Raw genomic sequence first — 25,722 nt, forward strand, 5'->3', positions numbered from 1 at the left:
TCCGCTTCTGTTCTCTTCCCTTTGTCCCTCTCCCCCGTGCATCCACATTTTATTCGCTTCGCCTCGGTTTTCCTTTACGTTACAGTCAAATTCCCCGGAAAATAGTTTTAATTTTCCTTCATAGACTCGCCTCGGGCCGACCGGCGAGCCGATGCAAGGCCGAGTTCGTAACCCCAACGTAGGTCTTTTTCTCAATGTCAGTTCGCGCCCGAGGGGGAAACGGCGGTCGTAGGTGCCCGATAGGTACCCGCGTACCTACCGCGTCAAGACCTGAACAGGCAACGCACCTTCGGCACGCAGTGAGCGCACCCCCGTTGGAGAACGTGCAATCTTACAGGGTGCAACAACCTTCTGTACATCGCCAACGGGGACTCCGTTTTGTGGCAGCTTCGTGGCGGCGTCGGCGGTTGAAAATTATTCCGAATTTTCCGAGAAATTGGTTATGGAAATTCTACCTGACTATGACATGAATTTTCCAGACTGGTAGCAGGTTATTATTATACACTCGCCGCTTCGTCGCTGCGGTGAAATTGCTGTATTCAAACAATCTTGGAAACATGAACCGAAAACTCCTACTAAACTTTTTGTTACGTCCTCTACCGGAGTTTATGCAGACATCTTGTAATTGGGAAATTTCATCAGAGCAGTGTAGGAGCAGAGCATCCCGTAGGATGATCAAATGCCGACTTCATTGAAATTGACTCGACGTAGATATGCGAAACTTTTACTGAACTGATCTTAGAACGCAACCTGAAGGCATACTAGTTTTGAAGAATACTCCTTTCCAAGATGTGCACAGCTATCTCTGGACTGTTCTCGGAATTCATTCTTCACGAGAGAGTGCACGACGTATATGTAGGTATGCGGCATCGGATTGCAAGGGAAAAGAAGACAGCGAGAGAAAGAATTTAACGAATAGAACGATGCTCGAAGGTAATGGAACTCCGTTGCATCGGTGCATCAAATTGCGACTCTGTGCAGCTTCCAGGTGGTACCGTACCGTTTCATGTAAAGTTGGACAAATTGCTCTTGGGTATACACAAGACGTAGAAACGATTCTTGGCCGAGCGTTTCGCTGAATACGCGGCCTGGATCGAGAGGACGATTACGCTCACCGTGGAAGAAGCAGTTTGTTTCAATCAACGGTGCGGGTTTCCCTGTGTTCGCGTGTTTGTCTGTGGGGGTATCAGAAGCATACGTGAGACGCCATTATACCTGGGCAGTAAGCCGTGCAGGGGCTAAGCAATATTTACCGGTATTTGGAAGGAACGTACGCCTCCTGGGACCTGCCCTGCTTCCGTGACTTTAGCCGTTGATTGCTAGCAAGGTTTCGCTGGGACTTGGGCGAACAAATGGCAAGGTGGAGGAGCGCGGAGATGGCATGAGCCTTGAACGAAATCTATTACGTGCTGCGGAGATATTCCTGCTCTCCGAATAGTCGTGAAATCATCTTAATTCAAGACGAGTGCCCATCAACGTAAGTAATAGTTGTAAAGAGGCTGTTGTATATACGTTTGGAGGTTAACGAACCTTGCTCGAGGACGACAAATAACTTCACTTCTTATTTACGATGTTGCACGTGCTATTAATAGCGTGCAGGGACTCTATGCATCCAAGATTGGCCACGAAGTCGAGTCACCTACTTATTCGCGTCAACATTTTTTCAACATATTGTTCCGATTGGATTGTAAAATAAAAGTTGACCAAATTCATTGGCAACATCTTCATTATTCGTGTGAACCGATTTTCGATCTTCTTGAATTGTTTCACACGGATTTTTACAGCTAGAACGGATCGGTTTTGTAGGATAACGAAACTGCCTCAATTCTCGTACAGTATTGCGAAGGTCCAAAAACAATTTGATTCTTCTCTTAACCCCGATTAACCTTGTCCTTGGGTTAGGTTAAGGCCAGCGCGATGGTGTGGCTGACTTACGCAACTCTTATAGATTCTATAGTTCTCTTACAACGCTATTCTACGCGGTTCTAAAAGCGACCTCAACAACGCACTAAATTGGTTGAAATTCAGTGCCCAGAGTCACTGCCCTCTTGTCTCTAATAACAATTTCATCTTGAGGATTGAGATTCCTAGACGGTGGTTAAATTCTGCTGCCTCCGTGAGTCTCTCAAAATTACGCGTGACTCAGCCTCGGTACATCGCAAAGCCTCAAGAGTACGAAGGACAATTTACTCTTGACTTACTTCAGCTTCTCTTTTCTCTTGTGAATCGATATTTTCTCACGTCTCCGTCGACTAGTCTCCGTTCCTCTTTGCATATACCACTTTTTGCGCGACATATTTAACCAGTCCAATAAGAACAAGTTGAGATATTTAACGATGTTCAGTCATCCGGAGCTCCGAAGCGTAATAGCGTCGCTTGGCTTCTACAAATCCTCGACGCCACGGGTCCACATCTGACGCCGAGGAAATAAAGATCCACGGCCAAAGATGACATTCACCAGGATTTTGATTCTTCCTGCGTGGATATTACACATGTATATTCCTTTTTCCCTGACGTTGTACGGTGTTGATAGGTCGCGTGCAACGGAGATCGGTTAATTTCATATTATCAGCAAATGTTGTATTTTGAAATTATACGTCTTTCATCCTCTAGAGTAATACGATAAGTATTCTTAGGAACATCAATTTATAAGACTACGTGCTAGTTTGGATTTCTCTTTTGTTTCATGTTTCGCCTAACTGGGTATCTTGTAAAAGTCGGATGGCAGGACTGTCATTACTCACCGATGAAAGATACTTTAAATAATAGTGAAAAATCATTATCCTGATTGGCACTTATCATAACCAGGGACGACGGATGAGTGGATCGCACTCGACCCTTTGCCGACGTCCTTCGAGGTACAGCGGATAACGCAACGGACCGCAAAGTTGGAAAATTCCACTACTGCCTCCTTCTCTCTTCGCTTTCTGGCAGGCCAATCATACAAATATTGCACTTTTACGTGCACGTGTACAATGTATACCCTTTTCCTCTTTTAGTTTCGTTTATTGGAATGTGAGGTATGGGCCCTCTTCTCTTTCCATCGCGTCTTTCCGGACTTCGACCTTGACGCGATTATTGTAACTATTGCGCCGCAGTCAAAGGGAGAAACAATTAAGCTGAAGGCCAATACTGACAAGTTGCGAAATCAGCGCGAAGGAAAAAGCAGCGGATTGGTACGTTCCCTGGCTATCGGAGTGTCGGCGGTGGAACGGAAAAATGGCGTTAAAAACAGTATGATTTGATTTCACCTCAAGTACTTTTTTCCTCCATTGCTTTTCCTCGTTCGTTCCTTTTCTCCGTAATATTCAGATCGCTCGGCGAGGAGTAGAGAGACAGGGCAGAATGTAGTTGTGGCCCGGTACGGCCGATTTCTCCGAGGTCAAGCACCGCTTGGTTTAATATGTTGTAGGGAGTAGCGACCGTAATAGGCTCTGAACGCCTTCGTACGCAGCGGAGAACGCCAACTGCATCAGGCCTCGTTGAGATGTATTCACGTTGTTACTGGGTACTCGTCCGCTGCACCCGGAGGGAGTGGGGGAGGGAGGGCCAACGAGCATTAGTATTGTTTGTTCATTTTTCAAGCCTCGTCTAATTTCGGCCCTCCGTCTCCCCGTCGCGCTCAACAACATCGGTATTCTCTTATTCGTCCGAGCGATCGTCAACGGTCGAACCGTCTATCTCTCTTTCTCCGAAAGATGTATCGTGTAAGAGAAAAGCTCGGAGATGAATATAATTCGTCAAATCACTCAAACCATCGTCTAACGTCTGTCAGATCAACGTAACGTACGACTCGATCGTGTATCCAATTTGCAAATGTGCGAATAATAATTACCAAGGAATACCCGAAATGACAGGTGTCCTTTTCCTCTCAAGGTCGCCGGGCCGCTTGTACTCCGGGCATGCACGTTGAAACGCGGTTGGTACCTTCTCAGACGTAAGATGAGGCCAATACCTGCCTGCCACCCCACCAACCAAGAGTCGTCCTGCTTGGGAGCATCGGCAGCCTCGGGGGAAGTCGCGGCAGTAGGGAACGAACCGGAGCCAATAAGATCCGAAGAGGAGGCCTCTCTGGAATTATTTTGACCCAGTGTATATAGTTTAGCGGCAGAAAGGCGAAGTGTATGCATCTTACCTGCAACCGTCGTTGGTCGGTGCCGGTGCAGCGAGCGAGAGCGAGTCGGCATCATCTCGCCGTGTTGCTGCCGCGCACAGAATGTAGTCACCGAACTGGTTGCTCTCCCATGCCAGTTTCTCCCGCAGCTCTTTCATCAGGATGCAGTTCTTTTGGCCGATGCTAAAACTTCTTCTACGTCGTTGCTGCTGCTCCTGTAGGTGATTTTAATTCTTATTATACGTACTGCCTACTTGCAACCCTCGAACGAAGTATCCTTTACTTGTTCCAACGCAGACCTGCGCCGCGTGTAGAGCGTCACCTTGATCGCGCGAAGTGAGCTTTGTCTTCATCGAAAGCTCGACTCGTTCCTACGGACAATGACTTATCCCGCGGTCTGACACACCCGGGGAAGGAATCATTCGCAGGAGACACTTTCCAGGGTTTTACACGCGGCATTGACCACGAGGTTTGCGTTATTCATCGCGGTTATTATTAGACCACAGGCCTATCTTTCCTGCAAAGACGGTGCTGCCTACCTCCAGTCCGCCTGCACACCGCGTTGTTTGTTATTTTTAGCGATTCGTCTGGATTGTGGCTTTTCCGAAAGTCGGAGGTCAGTGTCGCCAGCTGTGAGTGAGACTCTCCTCGATTGCCCGAGTAAAGTCGGCGCCGGTTTATCGCATCCTCATGATCCATCCGCGAACCTTGTTTCACTTCGGGACGAAGTTGAGAACTGCGTTACTGCGCAGGGTCCACCATGGAAATGTTTTGGCGATGACTCACTGTTGTTGCGGCAAACGTTGTCGTCCACGGTCAGACTCGTTCGGTCTCAAGTTGGCCATGCACGTAAGAAAACCGAATCTCTGCTCAATACTCTTGCTTTCATGGAAGACCGGGCTCATTCCACATAGCAGGGGTTGAATCTATCGATCGCGGAAAGGTTCTGCAACTGCTCAACCACTCTAGGTTCACTGGTCCCTCTCGACCACCAAGGGGAACAGCTCCGTGCTGTTATGCAGGTTCATACGGGGTGTCTCATCCGAACAGACCACACCTACATCTCTTCGCATTAGGTACCGAAATAATAGAAAGCTCGTTGCTCTCATTGCGTAATCTGCGATGATTTCCTGGACAAGCGTTGAATTGTGTTAAAGAAACCCACGGTTGGTGTCCACCTTGGTTTGGCAGTTACTCAGGGTATTTACGACAACGTTTTGTTCGCGTTAATTAAATAACGTCGTTGAAGAGGCACGATGACATTATAATTCACAAGAAAATGTTCCCGACGTCAAACATGGGCGTTCAGATCTGAGAACGAAAAAATTTGATAGTTGGAACTTAGATATATGCAGCTCTTTCCTTATTTTAGGATTGAACACTTTTGATTCGAGTTAAAATTACTCCTCAACAAATTCGCGCCGATTTGCCAGACAAAGAGAGAAAGAGAGTGAGAGAGAGAGAGAGAGAAATCCTTCTAAATTATAACGCCGAGCAGCCGCTGCCAAGACGCGATAAATTTACTCATATGAAAGTTTATGTAACGCCCTCCGCGCGTTCCGGGGTACCGACGTTGAGTTATGTGTTTCGATGGTCTCGGTTATTCAGCGTAAAAATCTTCAATAATGGACTGGAGAAATTCGGTGTACTTCAAGCCTCTTTTTTCTTGACCAAGAGGGTTCATTCGCTCGGAACGTCAGAAAGCCGTCGAAGAAATGAAAGGTGGCCCATGTTACCTTGAAAAGAAGGAAGCAACGCGTCGGTGAAGGGCTTCGGTTTCTCACATCGTCTTTCGCGTCGCATTGAATGTTATAGGACGAAACGGGGGCGTACTTGTTCGTCTCCGCATTCCAACTAGTAGATCCATTCGAGTCATAGTTTCTCTCAAAGATTCCTCCCGCCTCGAACCGACGACGGCCAGAGATATTCCGTTCGCTCCGGGCGACTCGCTTCGTCTTTGTCCGTCCTCCCGTGCAGAGGGGTCATTCAAGGTCAAAGTCAAAGTGGGACAACGTATCGAATGTATTTAAAGAGGCATATCGAGTTGCCAAAACAATAGTATAGCGATCGCCGAAAGGTGCCCCTCATCGAATCAGCGTTGAACGGGTTGCGGAGAAGGAGTGACGAGTTGGTAACGCGGAGCATGGCAACATGATTTGTATGTCACGTTCTTTTATTGTTAATAAATAACATTGGCTCAATCTGTCGAGGTTCTTGAACTCTCGTAGAACCATTTCTAATCTCCGGCAACCGTAAGTAGGAGGCGGTAACTATATGTATAGACGTGTAGTATCGATCGTCCGAGGATCGCGATCAATCATCGTTTACTACGAAGTTTGCTCACGATACTCTTTACTGGTCTGGCAACATGTTTTCAACACCGTCAAGGAATGCTCTGGACCATGGAAACTCGTCGGAGAGCAAATTATTTGCACGACATTCAACATTCATAAAAATCATACGCTTATATGGTTTCTGTGTGAATTTAATCGAAGATTCTTCTTATACGGCGCGAAACGAATGATTGTAATGTAACGAGAAGAGCTAATAGACAAGTGTCATGTACTACGAGATGGCATCTGTTCGAAATTTTTATTGCAACACGTTATATAATCAGGATATGGAATATAAAATTTCGCAACATTTGGCGTATACTTTATTCAGTTCTATACGCAGAGCTGGCGGCATCTCTCACGGAGGCCCAATTAGCGGACGTTACATGTCACCGAATCGTGTCCTGCATCACAACGACCCGTGAGCGTCGGGAATTTTTATTTGGCGGAAAGTCACATTGTAGCGAACAGATTACGCGTTACGTCTTGCTTCCTGCGCTTCGGTGAGCGGGGGTGGGTGTACGGACAATGAAGCGAAACAGCTGCTCGAGGCAATCCGAAATCAAGAGACGCAACGAGAGTAGCGGCTTGATCTTCTCCGGTATCGTTCACGATGATACAGACAAAGCGGGCGAACGAGCAAACGAGGGAACCAAGTAACGAAGGAACTTCGGACCGACAGACGACGGGACGAAAGAGATTCACTACGCTGCAACTGAAAGTATATTTTTGGCGCGTGGGCCTCTTGTGGTAATAGGCTCGAGCTCGCACCAGGGCATTTTAGCGAGATTACTAGAGCGTTGACCCCGTCCCTCTTGTCTCTTTCCAACGCTAAGCCCCGCGTGAACCCCCGTCACAACTGCCCTCTCCCTCCCTCTCTCGTCCTCCCTTCTTCCTCGCACACCATCGGGTGTTAGCTGCGGGCCGAATGCACTCCCTGCTGCATGCACGTATTACGATCGTCAGGCGTGTGTGCGGTAACGCAACCCAACCACTTCATTCCATTTTGCCTTTTCGTCGAGATAGAGATCCCTGTGTGTAGGTACCTTAACGCGGAGAGTATAAGAACGACTTGTGTACAGGAGTCGGACCATCTCGCTTTGCGACGCAGATGCACCCGGCGGATAGATGGACGTAGTTCATTGGAGTCTTGCACCTATGCTACCCGGCACTCCGTTCGCTGAGGGTGCAGAGCAGAGGGAGACCGAGTTTCAGGGAATCCCTGCTCGTGGAACTTGGCAGGAACTCAAAGAACCGTGCTCCTCGCATGGTCGCTGGTATGCCCTGGCAGTTGAGGGTTGTGCCGTTGGTATCGATGGATCTCTCATAATGTTCTTCGTTGCCGATGTACCACTCGGGACTCGGGAGAAAGCGTCGCTCAAACACTCCGACTCAATCTATACGCTCGTTCAGTGACAGCTGCTGCTTCTGCATGGATGTAGGTAATTGCATATTCTCTGTGGCGTGTTATGCATGCGCTCACTTTTCAACGTATGATTTTTTCGGACAATCTGTGATCCGTTACGACCTAGTTGTGGTGCAGTATACGTCTCACCGAAGACCGTTCTACTTCACAACCATTGAAACCCTTGTGATATAATTTCAGTGATTTCGATGACCAGATAACTCGTTCGAACCAACGCATCGGCACTAAGAGATCTCCGACAACTGAGCGCCACTGTAGCGGTCTTTGACTGGACCGACGTCCGTGACGCAAGTCGAGGTCATTCGATCTACCCAACAGTGTAAAGCTTTCATCAATTTATTCCTACAGCTCTGAAAGTTTGAATATTTTTTATTCGCAAGGTCCAGCGATGTGTCTATCCGGTAGTACTTGAGTGGTTGGGAAATATTTCTTCTTATGGATTTGTCTCAGAGTATAATGTTTGAGTTCGACCATAAAGAGCAGCGACAAGGAAGAAGCAGACATTCCCGGACGCAAACGTATTGAAATTCTATATGGAATAAAAATTGTCGAAGCGTGTTCAAAGTGTAGTCGAACGGAGCTCATTCGCTTTACTTCTTTCCGTTAGTTTAAAATTAGACCCTTGCCCGTGTCTAAGTACCTGCTAATTTACAACAGATGACAGTGATTAATTGCGAGCGGTTCGCGGACCGGCTCGTTCCTGTGTCAGCTCGTATTCTTCGGTCGATTCCATTTTTCAACTTGGTTCCAACAACCGCAGCCGACGAACGAAGAAACGAACAAAGTAACAAGACGATGCGCTTCATAGAGTCTCTTCGGACCAGCCTCGGCCTCCGTCGTCAACTCCACACCACCTTCGAATTCTTTCTACCGCAGACAGTCCGACTCTCTACTCCGGTAGGCGGTGTAAAAAATTTCTCTAGCGGATGCACGAATGGATTTTTACCACCACCAGCGACCCGTGCCCTTGAAAATCCTGCTTGGATCATTAACTAATTCAAAGTGAAAGAGCAAGACGGGATGAGAGAGCGAGAGAGAGAAAGAGAAAGAAAGAAGGGATCAACAGCGGAGGATAGAGGGATAGGGTGGAGCGAGGAGAGAAGGAGATGCAGACGAAGACGGAGAGCGCGGTGTCAACGACCCTGGTGTATTTAAATCAGGTCAACCTTTCCTAGTGGGCAATAGCTATTGCCCAAGGGCTATTTTTCTTGATGCCTCTATAATACGTGCTTCTGTGCTTATGCTGCCGCTGCTGGCTTGGCCACCGCGTCGACCACCTTCGAGGAGTTGCTCGTTTTCAACGCGTATTATATGTCTCGTTTCGTTTCACCCCACCTGGTGCGATGCCCGTAGGTAGGTACCTACTACCGACCCGTTGTTCCAGATACAGGATAATTTTTTGACTACGGCAGTTTCTCGGGTAGACCGCATTTGAGACCGTACGGCGTCGAGTTGAAATTCATGAAAAAATCAGAGTCACCCACATACGTCTGTTAACCAGCAATTACCGTTGCCTACCGCAGGGACACTGAGAAAGCCAAGCTGCTGGAAGTGCAACGTTTACAGGGTGTATGCGTATATAGGTATATAACACAATTCGTGTGCAGCGTGTACATTTGATATGCAGTGTGCTTCATACTAAACGGTTAAATCAACCCACGGAATCACGTACGGTGGATCGTGGGCAGCGCTGTACCACGGCTTGCAAGCATACGCGGTACTTGTTGTGTAGGTACGACTACTCGCGTTGGTACGGTTACAAAAATAATTATACACGCCGGCAATGGAGCGTGTCGGATTCTTCCGGGCTTCAGTAACCATGTTACGATACTACAAGTTACGTTACGTTCGCCACCGTACGCCGAGAGGTCACGCGTTATACTCGAGGTGTAGGGTAATAACATCCACGGAATAATGATAAGTGCCTGCTACCTGCAGATTCGGTTGCGCAACGCGACGAGTAGGTACACCTGCTTCTCCGTCCGTCTCTGAACCGACTACGCACTTCCGACGCACTATTATTCCGCTTTGCGATCAAAATTTGTATCGTACCCACGCTTCGCAGGATATTATCTTGACTCCACAACGATACCAGTTTCACAAGCGATTTCAGCTCGGTGACCCACATCGTCGGATTTTCGGCGAAAAAGGTACTACACGTATGTAAGTCGGAACCGTTAAGGTTACGTTATTTTCCGTTGCCTTTGCCCTACGCTCTCTACGAGCCCCGGGGACGATTGTGCAAACTCCACGCCGTGCCGTATCGGGGGTCAAAAAATGATGAGGTGAACTCGGGATAGTCTAGTCCGCCGCATTTCGACGTTACACGCGAGGAACGTGATCTCTGCTGTTGCAGACTTTCTACGGATTATATGTGTATGTGCAGGTACCGGTTCAAGCACGTAGGCACTGCAGCGATGCAGTTTGCTGCGATTCGCCGCAGTTTGAAATCGAAATGCAGTTACGTACCAGTGTCCTGAATGCCCTCGAAATTTCACCCCACGATAAGAAGGGGGTGTCTTGTGTCAGTTTTGCAAATTATTTCACGGGTGGAACGTTGCCAAATTCATTTTTTCATTCCTGATATCACTCGTCCGCGTTGTGAGTCTTCACTCAACCAGTCGCTTCCGCGATCAATCGACAATCTTGATTTTTTTTTACTTACATTTCTTTTGCTTTTCGCAGCAAAGTGACGAGGGTTAAGATGATCGTTGGGACAGCTCGTAAAATCCGTGACACACGACTTTGAGGACGTAAACGAAACTTACAATCTGGCGGACGGACGTTGCGCTCGCGCAGTTGGTCGGACGGGTCTGGTCTTGTAGCTCGCGACTGTACTCGGAAGGAAAAACGTGCGGGCGCAACGGCCTCTCGGCATTCGCATCGCGGATGTGCCATAAAATCTTCGTTTTATGCGAATAGTAATAATATATTATTAAAATTTAGAGTCGTCGTAGACTTTACGGTCTAGTTCGCTTCACCTCGTATTCAGTATAGAGTATCTCCTCTTCTTTGCTACATGCTCCTCCTCGGCTATCCGATGAAACTGGCAGACTCCAGACTCTTCTCAATCCCCAGACGGTATACGACTAAAATTTACAACCTCTTAAACGCTCAAATTGAACAAATAAATAACCTCGAATAATGTTTATCGATCCAGATTACACGGATACTGTGTCTCTCCTGCACTACTCGCTACTCAACCTTTATACCCGCACTTCGGCCTCAAGAGAAGTGCTATCAATTTTTCATCTAGCATTCACGTGTATGAAAAAAACCTCTCTCAAACACCTTTTGACAAATTTATGTACATCATATTTTTTTTTGTTGTTTAACGTTTACTACGTTGCGATAGGAATACAGGTCATTGTCAGATTTGTGACACTGTGAGATCGTAAAACGAATCGTTGCATGGTTTCTTCAAAGAATGATTCGACGGGATGTAGTGGTCGTAAATCAGGTAGCCATATATCGGAGCTTGGAAATTTTCGGGTACATTTTCCGATGATTCGATCAGGGTCCAACATGAATTATCGTAAAACCACCCTTTCGAGGAAGAGAACAAGCTAATCCTGCCGGCATCCCGACCCAGAAACACGACGTCGAACACTCGAGATCAGGTTCCAGAAGCATTATACCGTAACGCGGGTGAAAAGCGGTCGGCCAAAAACCGGGCAGATTAATCAGGCCTCGATGGCGGCGGCACGTGCAAGCCCACAACTGACGTCTTACTACTTTTTCATGGAAGTAGCCCCAGGTTGGAGGAGGGAGTCCGGAGGTCCAAACGTCCGGTCTCTCGTACTCCCGGTGGAACTTTGACCCGCGGCTAACGCGCGGCAGATCTCGAGCACCGTCGAGCATTCCTTCCGAGACAGAGTGATCAATGGGGCAAAATCCTCGATGCATCGATGCGGATGTGCGAGTCTTTGGCGCCGAGGAAGCGGTTATTTCATCGGGCGGTCGCCCACGGATGCAGCAGCTGCCGCGTAGCGAGTGGGAACACCTTGCTATCCTCGCCGGTTGCGTCGGTGACCGGGGGACCAGGTAGGGGATGCAGGGAACCGGGAAAGGGGCCGGGGGGGCCGGGGGAGGGCAGGCATCCAGGCTGACACACACCCACGCCGGTATTCTGGGCCGAAAAATGAGAGAACGCCGTTCTCTTCCGCGTGGCCTGCAGGCTCGATCGGTTCTCTCTCCTCTCAGTCGACGGCCGGGGTTCCGGGTCCCGGTTTTTCGCCCTCAAAACGTCGCGATTGTTCAACCCGGCTTCGACTCGGCGCTACACAAGGCGAGGGCTCCGCGGCGCAGACCCGTTTTCCTTTTTTTTCACCCGCACCTTGGTTTCCCGTTTCGTCCCCTCCGCTTGTCCCACTCCATTCGCGGATTAGGATCGCCTCGTGCGTTTAGACGCGGTTGGGTTAGGTCAGGAGCTGCAGGATAGGTTAGGCTTGGCCTCCATTCCCCGATGGTGGGCAGCGTATACATTGATTCTTCTGGATCCCGTCGCAATAAATCCCCCCTCCATCCTTCTGTCGTGGAACCGCCGTTTATTCCATCTCGGTGGTTATTAGAGGTGCGTAATGCACACGGAATTTACGTCGGGATATTCACTCGAGAGAGAGAGACAGAGAAAGAGATAGATGAAGAGATATGTAGGAGCACATGGAGTATGTAAAGAGAGAATCGCTGCGAGTCCCGTTCGTTCTGATTTTACGTACATTATTCGCTGCGTGATCGTATTATATACATTTATACCGCACACTCGATGCTATCTCGCTGAGAATTTCTAACAAATTTCACCGTCTCGGTATACCTACGAGATCGCCGCTATCGAACGGCTTATCTAACTCTAAGCTTTGTCGCCTGCGAATTATACTCACGGCGCGATCAGGCCGAGTATTACTCACTTAGTCTTATCGTCGGTTGATTACGGTTGCTGCTGCAAAAATTATACGTATTAATTTTCTACCACCGCAGTGTTTTCGCTCGGTGTATACGCTAAGAGCGTGCATTTTTTGCCCACCGGTCATATGATCCGTGAAGAAATTGTAATTCATGATTTATTACCCGTACTTGCATTGCTGTTGCGGCATGACGGAGGTGATCCTCCAAGCCGCGGCAGCAACTCTGTAACGATGTGTAACCCGCTGTTACTGCATGTTAAACTTGAAGGCACGCCCTAGTTCTGCAGTAGGGAACAACTTGACCAGCCTGGCTTTAATGCACTGGTAGCTGCTCCGCGTTGCATTCTCGCAACCCAGTGTATTCTAATTAACGTCTCAACTTTGCGGTTTGCTCCGCAACAGCTTATACACATCGTGCTGCGAAATACGGGACTAGTGACGCGTTTCGTGCGAAAACTGCAGGTGACTCTGGGATCTATTATTTCCCTTGTATAACAATATCGTAGTAAACCATATTTATAGGCTTGAAGTATTGTGCGCGTTATATCGACAATTAGTCGGCGTGATTGTACGTACGTGTGCATCGGGAATTTTTTCTTTGAAGTAGCAACGACACGCCGTTTAATAACGCAAGTTGACCCGATGAAATTGGCGAATCAGAGATTGTAAATCTAAATGTTATGTGTCGTTGAACCTGAATAAATAATATGTAAAGAGACTTGTTGCGTCATTCAGTTCAATAGTTTTCAGCCTGACCAGGCCGCGCAACGTGAAGTGCATAGAGAAGAAGCTCAACGCACTCGTGAGTGGTGATACAAAACTACCTAGAATTAGATCTCAGCGGTCAGGACAATTAATCGAATGTCGGGACGCGTTTGAAAATAAGATAAACAATTATCCGCCAGATATCCCAACTTTATTGAGACTCATTGCCATGTGTTATATCTGATCTATAAATCGTGTACAGAAGCAATTATTTTTCGAATTCTCGTTGACGTTAAGTCGCTTTGAACGACCTAAGAGGTTATTCGAAACACATCCGTATGAGTAACGTATCGGGCGGGAGTTAATTTTGATAAGAGTTTGTCGTCTGAAAAATTCAGGATTATTCGTCGTTGGCGTGCTCCTACGGTGTACGAAAATTCACAAGATACTATCCGCAGGTTTCCATTAACAAATGAGAAACTCGTGCACGGACACGCGATCCACACTGCGAAGTCGTACTAAAAATGAGATAAAAGCGTCAAGTCAGCAGTAAAGTGGCGGTATCGGTCTCTCGGGGTATCTGGTTAAGTTATACTTAGGTCTTGGCTGGGTGCGTTTGTGCGTAGAGTGCAAAGGATCGACTTATCGTCTCACAATCGCGCCACACGCTGCCGGAGCGACGGGTGGTGACGCGGTGCGATGCGTGAGACCGGATGTACCGACATCTCGCAAAACTGCGTGCGTGCGATGCGATGCATGTGATGCAGAGTCGCCGATGGAAGAGTGCAACTGTCATGTCGTCGTCCTACGGTCACCCCTTGTCCATTGTCGTCGAACTGGGTCACCGAGGCACTTTGTTAGAAGCCTTGTTATTTAAGTAGGCTTCTGTATTACGGACGTGGAGCATAAGGAAAGCGTAACTGATGATGATGAAGAGCTCGGCGTGGAGGAAGAAGAGGGGAGCGGAACGCGGGGAGGCCTGCCGAACGTGAGATAAGAGGAAAATAATGGAGGAACTCTTTGTGTCTTCTGCCTTGTGCAACGCTCGACTTCCAACGCATTTCTTTATGTACATGCTGCTATTTATTATTTTTTTTTTTTTTTTTTCATTTGAATTTCAACCGTCAAAAGGCTGCATGACACATTTTAACGGTGCTGCGATAACTGAATGAGTTGTTACACCTTTTGAATGGGCCCATATTGCGGAACTCGTCGTCGAAAGCGTTCACGTTTTAAACCAAACCGTCTGCAGCGAGATCTAGTCTTTGTACAAACCTGTTGCACGAGACTCGGTACGTGGTCCATGACTAGAATCGCAAATTATTTTTATCCGCATGCTTCGCTAACAACCAGACTCGGGACGAGATAGTTTCATCAGTTGTGAATCTGAGATGCAGTTGGAATCGGAATTTGGGTAGAACGGTTGATTCAAGTTCGAACAGCCGTAATTAGATGACATTTCAAATTGTTGCAAGTTACGAAATTCTCTTTGCAGTGCTGTTTGTGCGCTGTTATAATGGTTTTCCCCTCAAAGTGTGTTTTGAGCTGGGACTTGATTTCCCCGTTGTTCGGATTATGGTTGGATTATAGGATGAGTAGCTACTGTCACAAGTAACAGTGGATTTGATGATAAAAAAGAAACTTCTCAGCCGGTGTTTGGTCCCGATAGCTAGACGACAACTGCGCACAAGCCTACCAGTGTACGTACGTGGGAGTGGTTTCGGGTGGTAGGAAAAAAAGGTTTCTTCTTCACGAACCGTGTCGCAATTCGCCAGAAGCATACCGATGGAACATATGGAGGAAAAAAACTGATGCCCACATCCCGTAACCTAGATCAAAGTCGCACGAATTCCTACAAACATCTGTGTATGTAATAATATAAACCCGTAAGGGAGTATAAAAAAGATGAAAAAAACGAAGGCAACGCGTCTTCAGGGGTGTTTCGTAGCCAAAAATAGAAATCGATTCAAGAAGGAGGGTAGGGACGCTGTTTCCAATCGGTACAGGGTATATGTAATTTCTGCGGATGAACGGTGTCGGTCGGATCTCGTTTTCTCAGCTCTACGTACTTTGCCTAGGTCGAGTGTCGCCTATGAAGTTCCGTGCGAAATCCAATACAGGTATTTCCGTCCGATTTTATGATCCTCTCGGCTCTTTTTGTTTCGGTCTGGTCTGAGGCTTCGTTTCCGTTTCCGTTTCCGGAGACTTTCGCACTGTCAGAGGACTCGGGTCAAGATTCAAACGCGATCTTTCTTAAACGCTGATTAGCCGACTCGGCTTTGCGACAATGACTAGGCGTACTCGGGAACGACGCGTTGCCACACCAAGATAGGCACGCAAGCACGCACGCACACCTCTCTTCCTTCCGAGCGGACTCCTCCTCGCGCGGTAGGCTTTGCGGGAATTTTACCGATGTGCCGAAAGTTGGGAGTGCTCCTCTCACTGTCCAGCGAGCGGTCATTGGTGCCGCGTGTCTCGACGCAAGTCTGCCCAGTGCCCTAGTGACCAAAAGCCCTGTTCGCAGTGCGAGTAAACACGGCGTCGAGTTAACTCGCGTCCAACTCTTTTTTTCCCACGATTCTCGTTCAGTGATCCTTTCACGGCAATCGACTACGTTGAATTGTACTGGACAAAAAGAAAAAAGAAAAAAAGGAAAAACGACAGAGCGTGACCGCGTATATTCGCAATATTGCTAATGCGGCCGTTTCGCGACACCAGCTTTGGAGGTTTCTTGCCAATTTCAACAACAAGACCAGTGCCAATGTTCGTGCTCGTGTCAACGACTCCTAGTTTTATAATAATGAAATGATCACAGTGTGTAATATCCGCGAGATACGCATGGATTGTTTCCTATAAACAGTTTGTTTCGCTACAGTGCTGTTACTTCGTATAAATCTTACTTAAATTTGCTGTAAAATTTCTGCACCCGATCAGTGAAGTGGTGAAAAAAAACTTTGTGAAACTGTTTCTTGAGAGACAATCGTTCGTTAACGTATAATACACATTATAAAGTATGCGTGTGATTACTCGCTGAAGCAACAACTTCGGTTGTAATCAAACTTTAAACCTGACCCCCCCCCCCTCTCCCCCTCACTAAGCGTTGACGCTAATTTATGCCATACTTCAAGTAAGTGCGTTCAGCACGCCAAGATGATTGCCGGCGTAAATAGTTCTCTCACAAATCCATCCGACGAGAGATAGTCGATGATCCTAGCCTCATCACTTGCTGCGATTATGTTTAACGAGATGACCGGGATGAGACAACCGGTCTGAAATTAACCAACAGTGCAGGCTAACAACGCAAGTCAGAAAAGTGCTTGAATGTTCCCTTGAATAAATGGAGGAACTGCTAGCTGGGTTGTTGCAGGCACCGATTCTTCTTCCACCCAAGTAAGACTTCTCACATCACACTATCGATCGTCGGTGAATAACGACTTAAATCTTCTGCAAATGATACGGGTTTTTGTATTTGACAGTTGAAACAACTGAAATACAAATTGACACGGTATTTTCTTCCCTCGATAAACCCTCTATCTTCGGTTACGAAACTTCTCTTGTCGTAATTCGAAATCGTGCACCTAGCCGATAGGTGGATAGGCACACCTTGTCAGTCTCGCAAAGATGAGGTAAACACAAAGTTTCACGTGACTTACAAACTCTCTAACGACATTTTAAGTAACTCCTATAGACGGAGCAACTCTGGCTGTATTTGAATTTCAGCCGAGGTTTCGTCAGATAAGTTTTTATCCGAACTGACGAAAATTGAAAGGGTTCAACGACAGGATGAACGCAAAACTGTCGTTCGCCCGCAAAGTCTATGACCTATCGATTTAAATACCAGTAAAAAATTTTCGATTTCCAACTACATATCGAGGATTTCGTCGGGCTTTAGCAATTTCTTGCGCATACAGGAGGTAAAAAGTTTTCTGGGCTTCGTTCGGTTTCACCTACAGCGGTTAATTAGACCGCCCGCCCTCCAAAACTCTTGCTTTACGAAAGAATTGCCATCGGACAGCCGTTGGAACAAATCTCACCCTCGATTGACGGGGTGAACGACTGTTCGAGGTTCGCCATGGTCTTTGTTGCGAAAAAGTGGTCAGTTCCCCGGGCAGAACGGACCCAGATACCCAGTAGGCACGGACACCAGGTATAAGATAGTGGACGGGAGTAGTTGTTCGATATATTTACTACATCTCCCAGACATTGCGGAGTCGCCGTCGGTGCAGCAACGGTGCTAATTGAATACTGTTTTTATAAACATCGGATCTGATCGCATTGGATTGACTGTCAGCCGTGTCGGTCCGGTTAGGTTCTCGCTAAAAACGGCACGTGCAAATCGTTGCAAAATGTACCTTCCGCACATGCACAACGACAACCGATGGTCGGTTGGGGAGCCGAACCCCGGTCACCCGAGCATCGTATCGGTTCACCACGGAACCAATCGGCTTGGGTAAAATCGTAAAATCATGCCGCCATCGCGGCCGTTGATGCGGTTATTACACACTGGTGATAGCGTGTATGTATAGAAAAAAAAAACCTGCGGTAGGCGCGACTCGCCGCCTGCCTTACTGACTGACTGAGTGACTGACTGACTTACTGTGCTGCAGCTCGGCTATGGCTGCCTCGGCAAGACTCAGTCTAACCGAGTGGTCATATTATATAGGTGTGTACGTAGCCGAGCCCGGGTCAATACCCCCGAGATATTCTCGGCCTTTCCCTCTCCCCCGAACCCTTCTATCTTCCACCTTCTCTTTCGCTTGCTCTTTCGAATCATTGATCAGACCGCGACGCCGATCGGCTCACTTCTCGCCTTTGAAACACCTTCCCGAAACCCCGATCCTGCAAGAACCATCGACTCCATCGACGGATTTCCGCGATATCGTATCACCGAATCGCTCTCTCATCTGCTTCTCAACCGACGAATAGATGCTATTAGGATTACACGCTGTTTTCTAAGACGCTCTCGTGTATTATACGTCGAGGGGGGAAATGGCGGGGGGGCAGAGGTCAAACGGAGCGACTAATCGCGCAACTTGTTGCTCCGGGAAATAGGCTAGGCTCGTTTAACCTGGAAATATTTCCCGCTGGGTCTCAACTATCGCACACGCTTATATACTTAACATACTCTTGGTTTGTAGAAATATGGATGTAAGAACGGCTCGTGTTACAGGCAAGCCCTTATCATACGCACCGCAAAGGTGAGAGAGGGTACATATTTGTGCATATATATGTATATATATATACACACACATGTATATATATGTATGTATGTATACCGATTGGACGTCTCGCGGTGAATTGAGAACGCCGTCCTCTGACCGACTTTTGCAAAAGCATTTAGGAGTTTATTTCTTTTCTTCCGCCTTGGTCCCTGCATCCTGGGATTCGAACGGAGATCTCCGGATCTCCAATAATACACTACTCCGTACATCTGCAATTGATACGCTAACTCGGTGATGCACTGTAGCTGATGGAAAGGATATTACGGTCGAGATGTGGATACAGAAATGAATCGCGTAGGATGGTAATATAACTGCATTTTATGTATAGGAAATGACGACGCTCGGTAGACTCGGTGAAATGTATTTTATCGATGACAGAATATCAGTTTTCTCTCGGTTGAAACGATTTACTGAAATTATATAAATAAATCTGCCAGGCAGTTACTTATCTATGTAATAAATAGATGAAGCCCGACGTGAATGAACGGAACACACTTGGCTCACGGCTTCACCGAGACTCCTTGAGGTGTACATATATATATATTCAAATACGCACTTCATATCCGTCAAATAAAAGTTTACTTATCGTGAACGAGTTGTACGATTCGTGTCGTTGCAGAAATTTTCTTTCTCCTTTTATTCGTATAAGATTTTCCCAGCGTAACATGTCGATTACAGTTTTTATTTCAATGAAACTCCTAATCTTTTTCTTACAAATATCAATTTGCGCAATGTAGGTATATACGTGTAATACGCGTTTGAATCGCGTGACTCGACGAGGCTCACGAATGTGCGTATTATACGTACGCACAGCGATTGAGGGGGGAGGTTTTTTCATCCCGCGAGACACCTGTACAAGGTGTATAATTTACAGAGAACGAGTCTCCCGCTCCTGCGGGTCGTTCGTTATACGATTACCTACCGCTTCTCTCATCCGATCACCGGGTGTAACGAACCGAGTAACGAACTAACGCAGCACCACAGTGTGTGCGGCGCGATTAAGTTTTTGTCGGAACGTTATTTCGATCCACGCGGCTACTCTGTATAGCCGGGTGGCGGATAGACGAACGTGAAACGCGTAGGTACACCTATACCTGTATAATATGCTCGTCATAGGTATACTAGGTGCAGGTATAATCGGCCGGCGGCAAGGCGATTGCCCCAGATCTATTGTAATTGTTCTTTAACAGCAGAATATTGAACCCGACAGAATTCGCGCACGATGTTTATTCGCCGATCGGTTGATCGGCCGACTCCCAGTTTTATTTCTTTCGCAATCGTATCGCGAAACGAAACGTGTGTAACGCCGTAGAAAACTTTTCGGCCGATCAATTCGTAATCGATTATTTCCGCCTTTGCCCGAGCCTCCGCGCCGCGAGTTCGCCAACGCGAACGGCGTAAGTGAAATTTGCATCGGCTGCACGCGGACGGATTTGAACGAGGAATAAACGCAATTCAAAAATGCATTAAAACCGAGGTACAACAACGATTCTTTTTTACTCGCCGTAACCACACGACGCGTCCTTTTCAACGCCTTGTGAAGATACATACAACATATTGCACTCGCGGCATTACGTTTATCAATTTGCGAGCCCATCCAGCACGTGCCGATATAGCTCCGCAAACGCCGGTCTCACAGCCGCATGCATAATACGTGTATAGGTACAACATTCACCGTGTGCGTCGCGTATTATAATATACGTGCGGAACACACATGAACGGACGCGAATCGAGGCTAAAGTGATATCGAGATTCGTTTCTTTATTTTTTTTTATTTTTTATTTGTTTTTTTTTCTCTTATTTTTATTATCATCTTATACATGTAAAGTTGTATACGTATTTGCAACATACGTATATATCATTATAAATACATATATATATATATACATTTTGTTTTTTCCTTTCTTTCTTATTCCTTGGTTCCTTTGAATAATAATCCCGTTACGCGTTGGGTTTTCACCGTTTCACGCACTCGTCGGCGGCTGTATTTCATTTCTCATACTTTGCACGTATTCGCGTTTTAATTTGCAGTATAGGTGTAAGCTCACGGGGTATCGGGGTTCCGGCAAATATCACGTTACGCGAAAAATCGGGATCCCTCCGTTTGCGGTGGTAAAATTAATTTTTACAACCGCCGCACGTTCGTAGACTCTATTTTTTCACATTTTTACTTCTTACCCGTCGTATCTTGAAACGCTTGACCCCGCGATTTTACGTACATACCGCATGTATGTATTGCCAACCATCGAACCGCTACGATGCAAACGTTCTATTTTTTTGTATTTTTTATTTATTTTTTTTCTCTCGCATCGTCGAACATTTAATTCTTTCGTTCGATACGTTCGTATTCGTCAGTCAATATAATCGATTAATCAACCCAGTTAAACTTGTTTCGCTTCTTGTTACCGGCGTTCGGCCAATTACCAAGCGTGTTTGGTCCTTTTTGCACGGACATCGCGCACGTCCTCGTCTCCTTTATACATCGTATGTATGTATGTATAAAGTATGTTAACACGAGTGGTTGTGGGGGAATTTATACCTGTAAACGAAATCCGTGACTGAGAACCGGCATTTGTCGCACGTAAAAGTGTATCCGGAGAATTTCAAATTTCTTCCTTCCTTTTCGTTTTCTTTCTCGTTTTTATTTCTATTTATGTTTCGGTGTTTGAAATTTTTACAATTCCTCCAGCGTCACGTCCGCGTTCGTGTAATAACCGGTGGGCCAAATTCATCGGTTCGCACGGTCCGGGCAGGGAAAATAAATTTTGCGTCACTCGCTGAAACGCGCGTAACGTGCAGTAGCGGACGTATTTGCGCCGTCCGATGTTGGCGATCCGGCACGTAGCCGCGGGAGGTCGCGGAAACATAAAGTGCTTAACGCTGCTGGAACAACGTGCCGGGGGAATATTTTTGCGTGCGTGCATAAATCGCGTCGCGAATATACGGCGAGTGGGAAGAGAGGAGGACGGAGGGACCGGTCACAGGGAGGATGTGAGCGGTACATCGGTGGCGGCGAAAAGATACGCATGACCCAGTTTTCGCGTAATTTTAGGAGGACTGTTTTTTGAACGACAGAGCAACGCTTTATACCTGTAACAGTCAAACAAGATCGCTGTATGCAAATATGCAGCAGTCTTGCAGTGCGACGATCTTACGTTCCTTTCTTCGTTAATTTATATTCAAAACGGTGAGAGGGATTTCTTGAACTTGACGAACGAAGTCTCAAGAGGGTTTCTTTCGGCGATAAAGAATATTCAAAGGGTACTTGTCAAAATTTATACCGCGTAACTTGTTTGCTGTACATAATTTCTGCGTAGGTGTAATGATAAATAACGAGTTGAGTTTCGGTGATTGCACTTTTGTTAGACTAGCGCGATGACTTAACTGATGCGATAATTCGAGCTCTGGTTGGGGTACCTCGTAGTTTTATGTTTACATAACTCTAACTCTTTGCTGTGTGCGGCTTGAGTATCGGGTTACAAAAGATAATTAAATTTAGGTTCGAGTTACAGTTCGCGTGTGGCTATCGCCGATTTTCACCTGTGTGTGGGTAAATATATACCGTATACCATATAACGTACGATATTTGCACGCATGTATAACGTGTGTGCGTACATCGATGTATATCCAGGTATACAACAAAGCATCGTCAACTCTTCGGATTAAGAAACTCCTTCCACTTTGCACGGTTTTAATTACCGCTCTTAGCAATTATCTTTTCAATTTGTTCCGTTATCTTACTCCGCGCAACGATAGCTGCGGCACACGTGTAAGTTTGTATTATAATAGGTATCCGTATATAAATATATAATATCCTGCGTACATTTGCACGTACGTATTATATATTACGAAAGTTTTGGCTTCGTTTCCCGCTGTATTAATTTCGTTTCGTTAAAACGTTTTACATGAATTGACTAGGATGTCTGCGTATTATTATACCTACCACATGTTGCATATATATCCGTGTAGATTAGACGGAGTGAGAAATTCATTTTCACGCGAGCTTATTTGCGCTTGGTAAAATCACCAACGGATCTTTTGCCGCGTTATACACAGTAGAATTCCTTGTTTTTCTTGCTCGGAAAATTCTACGTACAATCGAGGATCGAGTCTAAAATTGCGGAATTTGAATCAGTAATCAGAATACTAATTAGCCAAGTCATTTTTTTCTAGTTACTTATTCTGCAGAAGTCATTGGAGTAACGAAAGTAAAAAAAGAATGATAAAACGGTGTCTCGCAAATTCGTCGGTTGAAGAAAGATTACTCCTCCTCTGACTGAAAAAATCACTTTCTCTGCGTAAAGTGCGTTGAAATTCCTTGCAAAGGAGAGAGTGAGAGGGCGAAGATAAGGGTGAGGCGACGAGGATGACCCAGTGAGAGAAAAACAAGCCTTCCTGGGGGCACGTGCCGCACCGTCGGAGTTCCTCCGCGAGTCGTTGCCCTCCTCGAGTGACGTGATTCCTAGATATAAAAAACAATATTAAAAACAAGTTGAATGTACACACACACACACACACACACATATATATACATATAAAAAATACAGGTATAAATAAATTATAGAGAAACGTCAAAAAAGGTAAAAGGTAAGAGAAAAATATCCCGTTCGCGGCGAATTGTTATGCAAATTAATTGGCCGTTCGAGGAACGCGAGCGAGTACCCGTCTCCTAATTGAGGGAGAGAGCAGCAGCAGTAGGCCAACGGTGATCCCGGAGTCCCGACGTCCCAACGTCCCGGTCCCTTGGCGATCGGCAACCGCGTTGTCAGGGACAGGCGACTGCCTGGCGCCTTCGCAATTCACAACTGCAGGGGCCAAGCGCTGCGCACCGTGAGCGGACAATGACTTTTGACATTAAGGTTTGTCAATGTTGACAGTACGGTGTGGCGCAGAACCGAAGCCGTCGTTGCCGCGAAGCGCGGTACAGTCGTGCTTTTCACAGGCAACGAAGACACGCCGATCGACTTGTGGGGCGGTTTTTTTTTTTTTACTCTTTCCATTTCCTTCCTTTTTCTCACGACACTACCGTTACGCAATCGCGGCGAGGAGCAGGGCTTGGCGATTGGTCGGGAGATCGTATAGAACCAGGAAATGTTCGAATGGTTTTATCCTTTTTTTTTTCCTTCTCTCTTTCTTTCTTCCTTTCCGTTCGTTTGGAGGAATATATTTAGCGGTCAAGGCTGCAAGGTCGCATTAAAATTACAACGACATTCTCTCGTCAGGAATGGCGCGGTTCGAATTACCGCTCAACGGGCTTCTTCTCTGGCGAGCCGGTGTTCCTTGTTCAGAAACACAAGGTTCCATCTTTCCGAGACCTCTCATCGATGCCCGCTGCCTTCTCATTCCGAGAGTACGTGCGACGCTTTGCCTCCAAGACTCTCCGTTCTCATCTTCCTTAAAATTCAAACCCACTCCTCTAGAACATGGCGAAAGAACGAGTCAATTTTAGACGGAATGGAAATCAGCTGATGATGGTATCCGTCCAGCGGTTTGGTAACCGCGCCTCGGGCTATAAAAGATTATACGCCGCGGAAGAAGGTCCTCAACTTTGCAGGCTTCGAAATGTTCCGAAAGACCGTGACTACATCGGGCAAACCACCACGAATTAAGGTCGAGACCGTACAACGTGTAACTACATGCGGATCACTGAGTATGTCATATTTCTCTCTATCTCTCTCCTTCGTCATAAACCAGAGCGCGTTACAGTCCCTGAAAGAGAATTTCATCTCGCGTAATCATACTGTCCCCGATATAACAGAGAGCCAACACACGTCGTTCCTGGTGTTTATACACCGGTGTTGATGTATTTGTGCGGTCATCCCAGGTTCGAGCGACACGAATTTGACACTAAACAGTCTCGTATAGAGGCATGTGCAGGTCTTCGATCCGCCATAGTAGAGTGGCGAGTTTGGGCGTCGGCGTGAACGTTTCTGTTGTGACACGGACACCGCTGTCGTTTAAATACGTATTCGTACGCGAGCCCGAATGCATTTGGTCCCGTTTCATCAGACGGGCCAAAGCTCCAAGTCGTTTGACAATGAGCGAAGAACGGGGGGGGGCGAAACGGCAAATGTTTTAAAGTTGAAGTTCATGTACTACCGACGGGTTCGTCGACCCTCTGCGGCATGACGCGACTCGTTCACGTTGTGAATTTATTGTCTTATACGGAGTCGTTGCTCGGGAGTTGTTTGCTTTTTCCGTGTATATACAGTATAACACATGCCTCTGCGTACCGTCATCCAACGTAACACTTGCCCTCCATCTCTATGTGTGTTCGGATACTTCTCGTGTGCAAATCTACCCGTCCTGACGGACGACGGACAAAGGACGTAACAATTAGCTGCATTCGTACGTACGGACGTGACACACCCGGTTGTATTCCATCGCGGACCGTCCGATAGTACCGATCATGGTCGTCCCATGCAGGTACACCTCGTCTATTCGTATTTCACGTTGACGCGTTTAGTCTGTCACATGCAACGCAAATTGATTCAACGACATTCGTCCTTTCGTAATATCGTAGGTTCGACCAACTCTCATCGCTCGAAATCCGACGCAATCAGTACCGTCTTGCGATGAACGATTTAGAGATGAATCAAGCTCGTTGATGAGAAGGATAACTGATCTGTCCTTGCGTTACTGTTGATTAATCAAGACCGATCAATACGCGGGAGTCGTGCTTAATTCGACACGAATCACTTTTTCCGGTATACCCTATAATTCTTGCTTTATTGAAAGTGCAGGAAATTGTGTGGTGCAGATTGAATATTAATTGATTTGGCTTTCACACGGTGCGGAAAAACTTTCAGTCGTCACTGCAAGCAACAGATCATCTCCTATCCTCGGTCATTGCATCGATGAAATATCATCTCGAAGATACCGGTAATTTCCATGCCTCTTCGGAGAGGCGAGTGAAAGTGACAGACCAGCTCGGTATGCTCGTTATGTGGTTCACTGGGATTCCGGACTTTCGGATCATCGGGTTTACGCTTTGAGGTTGAACAACAGATTTCCCCGA

At 46.7% G+C, this 25,722-nt stretch overlaps 1 protein-coding gene across 3 annotated transcripts in view; it reads left to right on the forward strand.

The window, feature by feature from the left end:
* Positions 1–25,722, forward strand: part of LOC124187178 (ABC transporter G family member 27) — a 120,565-nt gene that overhangs the window by 76,710 nt on the left and 18,133 nt on the right. Inside the window, exon 1 of one of the 3 annotated variants that reach the window (XM_046579526.1) lies at positions 15,944–16,872. The exons of the other annotated variants lie outside the window; for them this stretch is intronic. Coding sequence (XP_046435482.1) covers positions 16,820–16,872 — 53 coding nt within the window. The 5' untranslated portion in view covers positions 15,944–16,819. Of the gene's footprint in view, positions 1–15,943; positions 16,873–25,722 lie in introns of those variants that run through there. 3 annotated transcript variants of the gene reach the window in all.

This window comes from Neodiprion fabricii, chromosome 1, assembly GCF_021155785.1.
Source record: "Neodiprion fabricii isolate iyNeoFabr1 chromosome 1, iyNeoFabr1.1, whole genome shotgun sequence".
Lineage (NCBI taxonomy): Eukaryota > Metazoa > Arthropoda > Insecta > Hymenoptera > Diprionidae > Neodiprion > Neodiprion fabricii.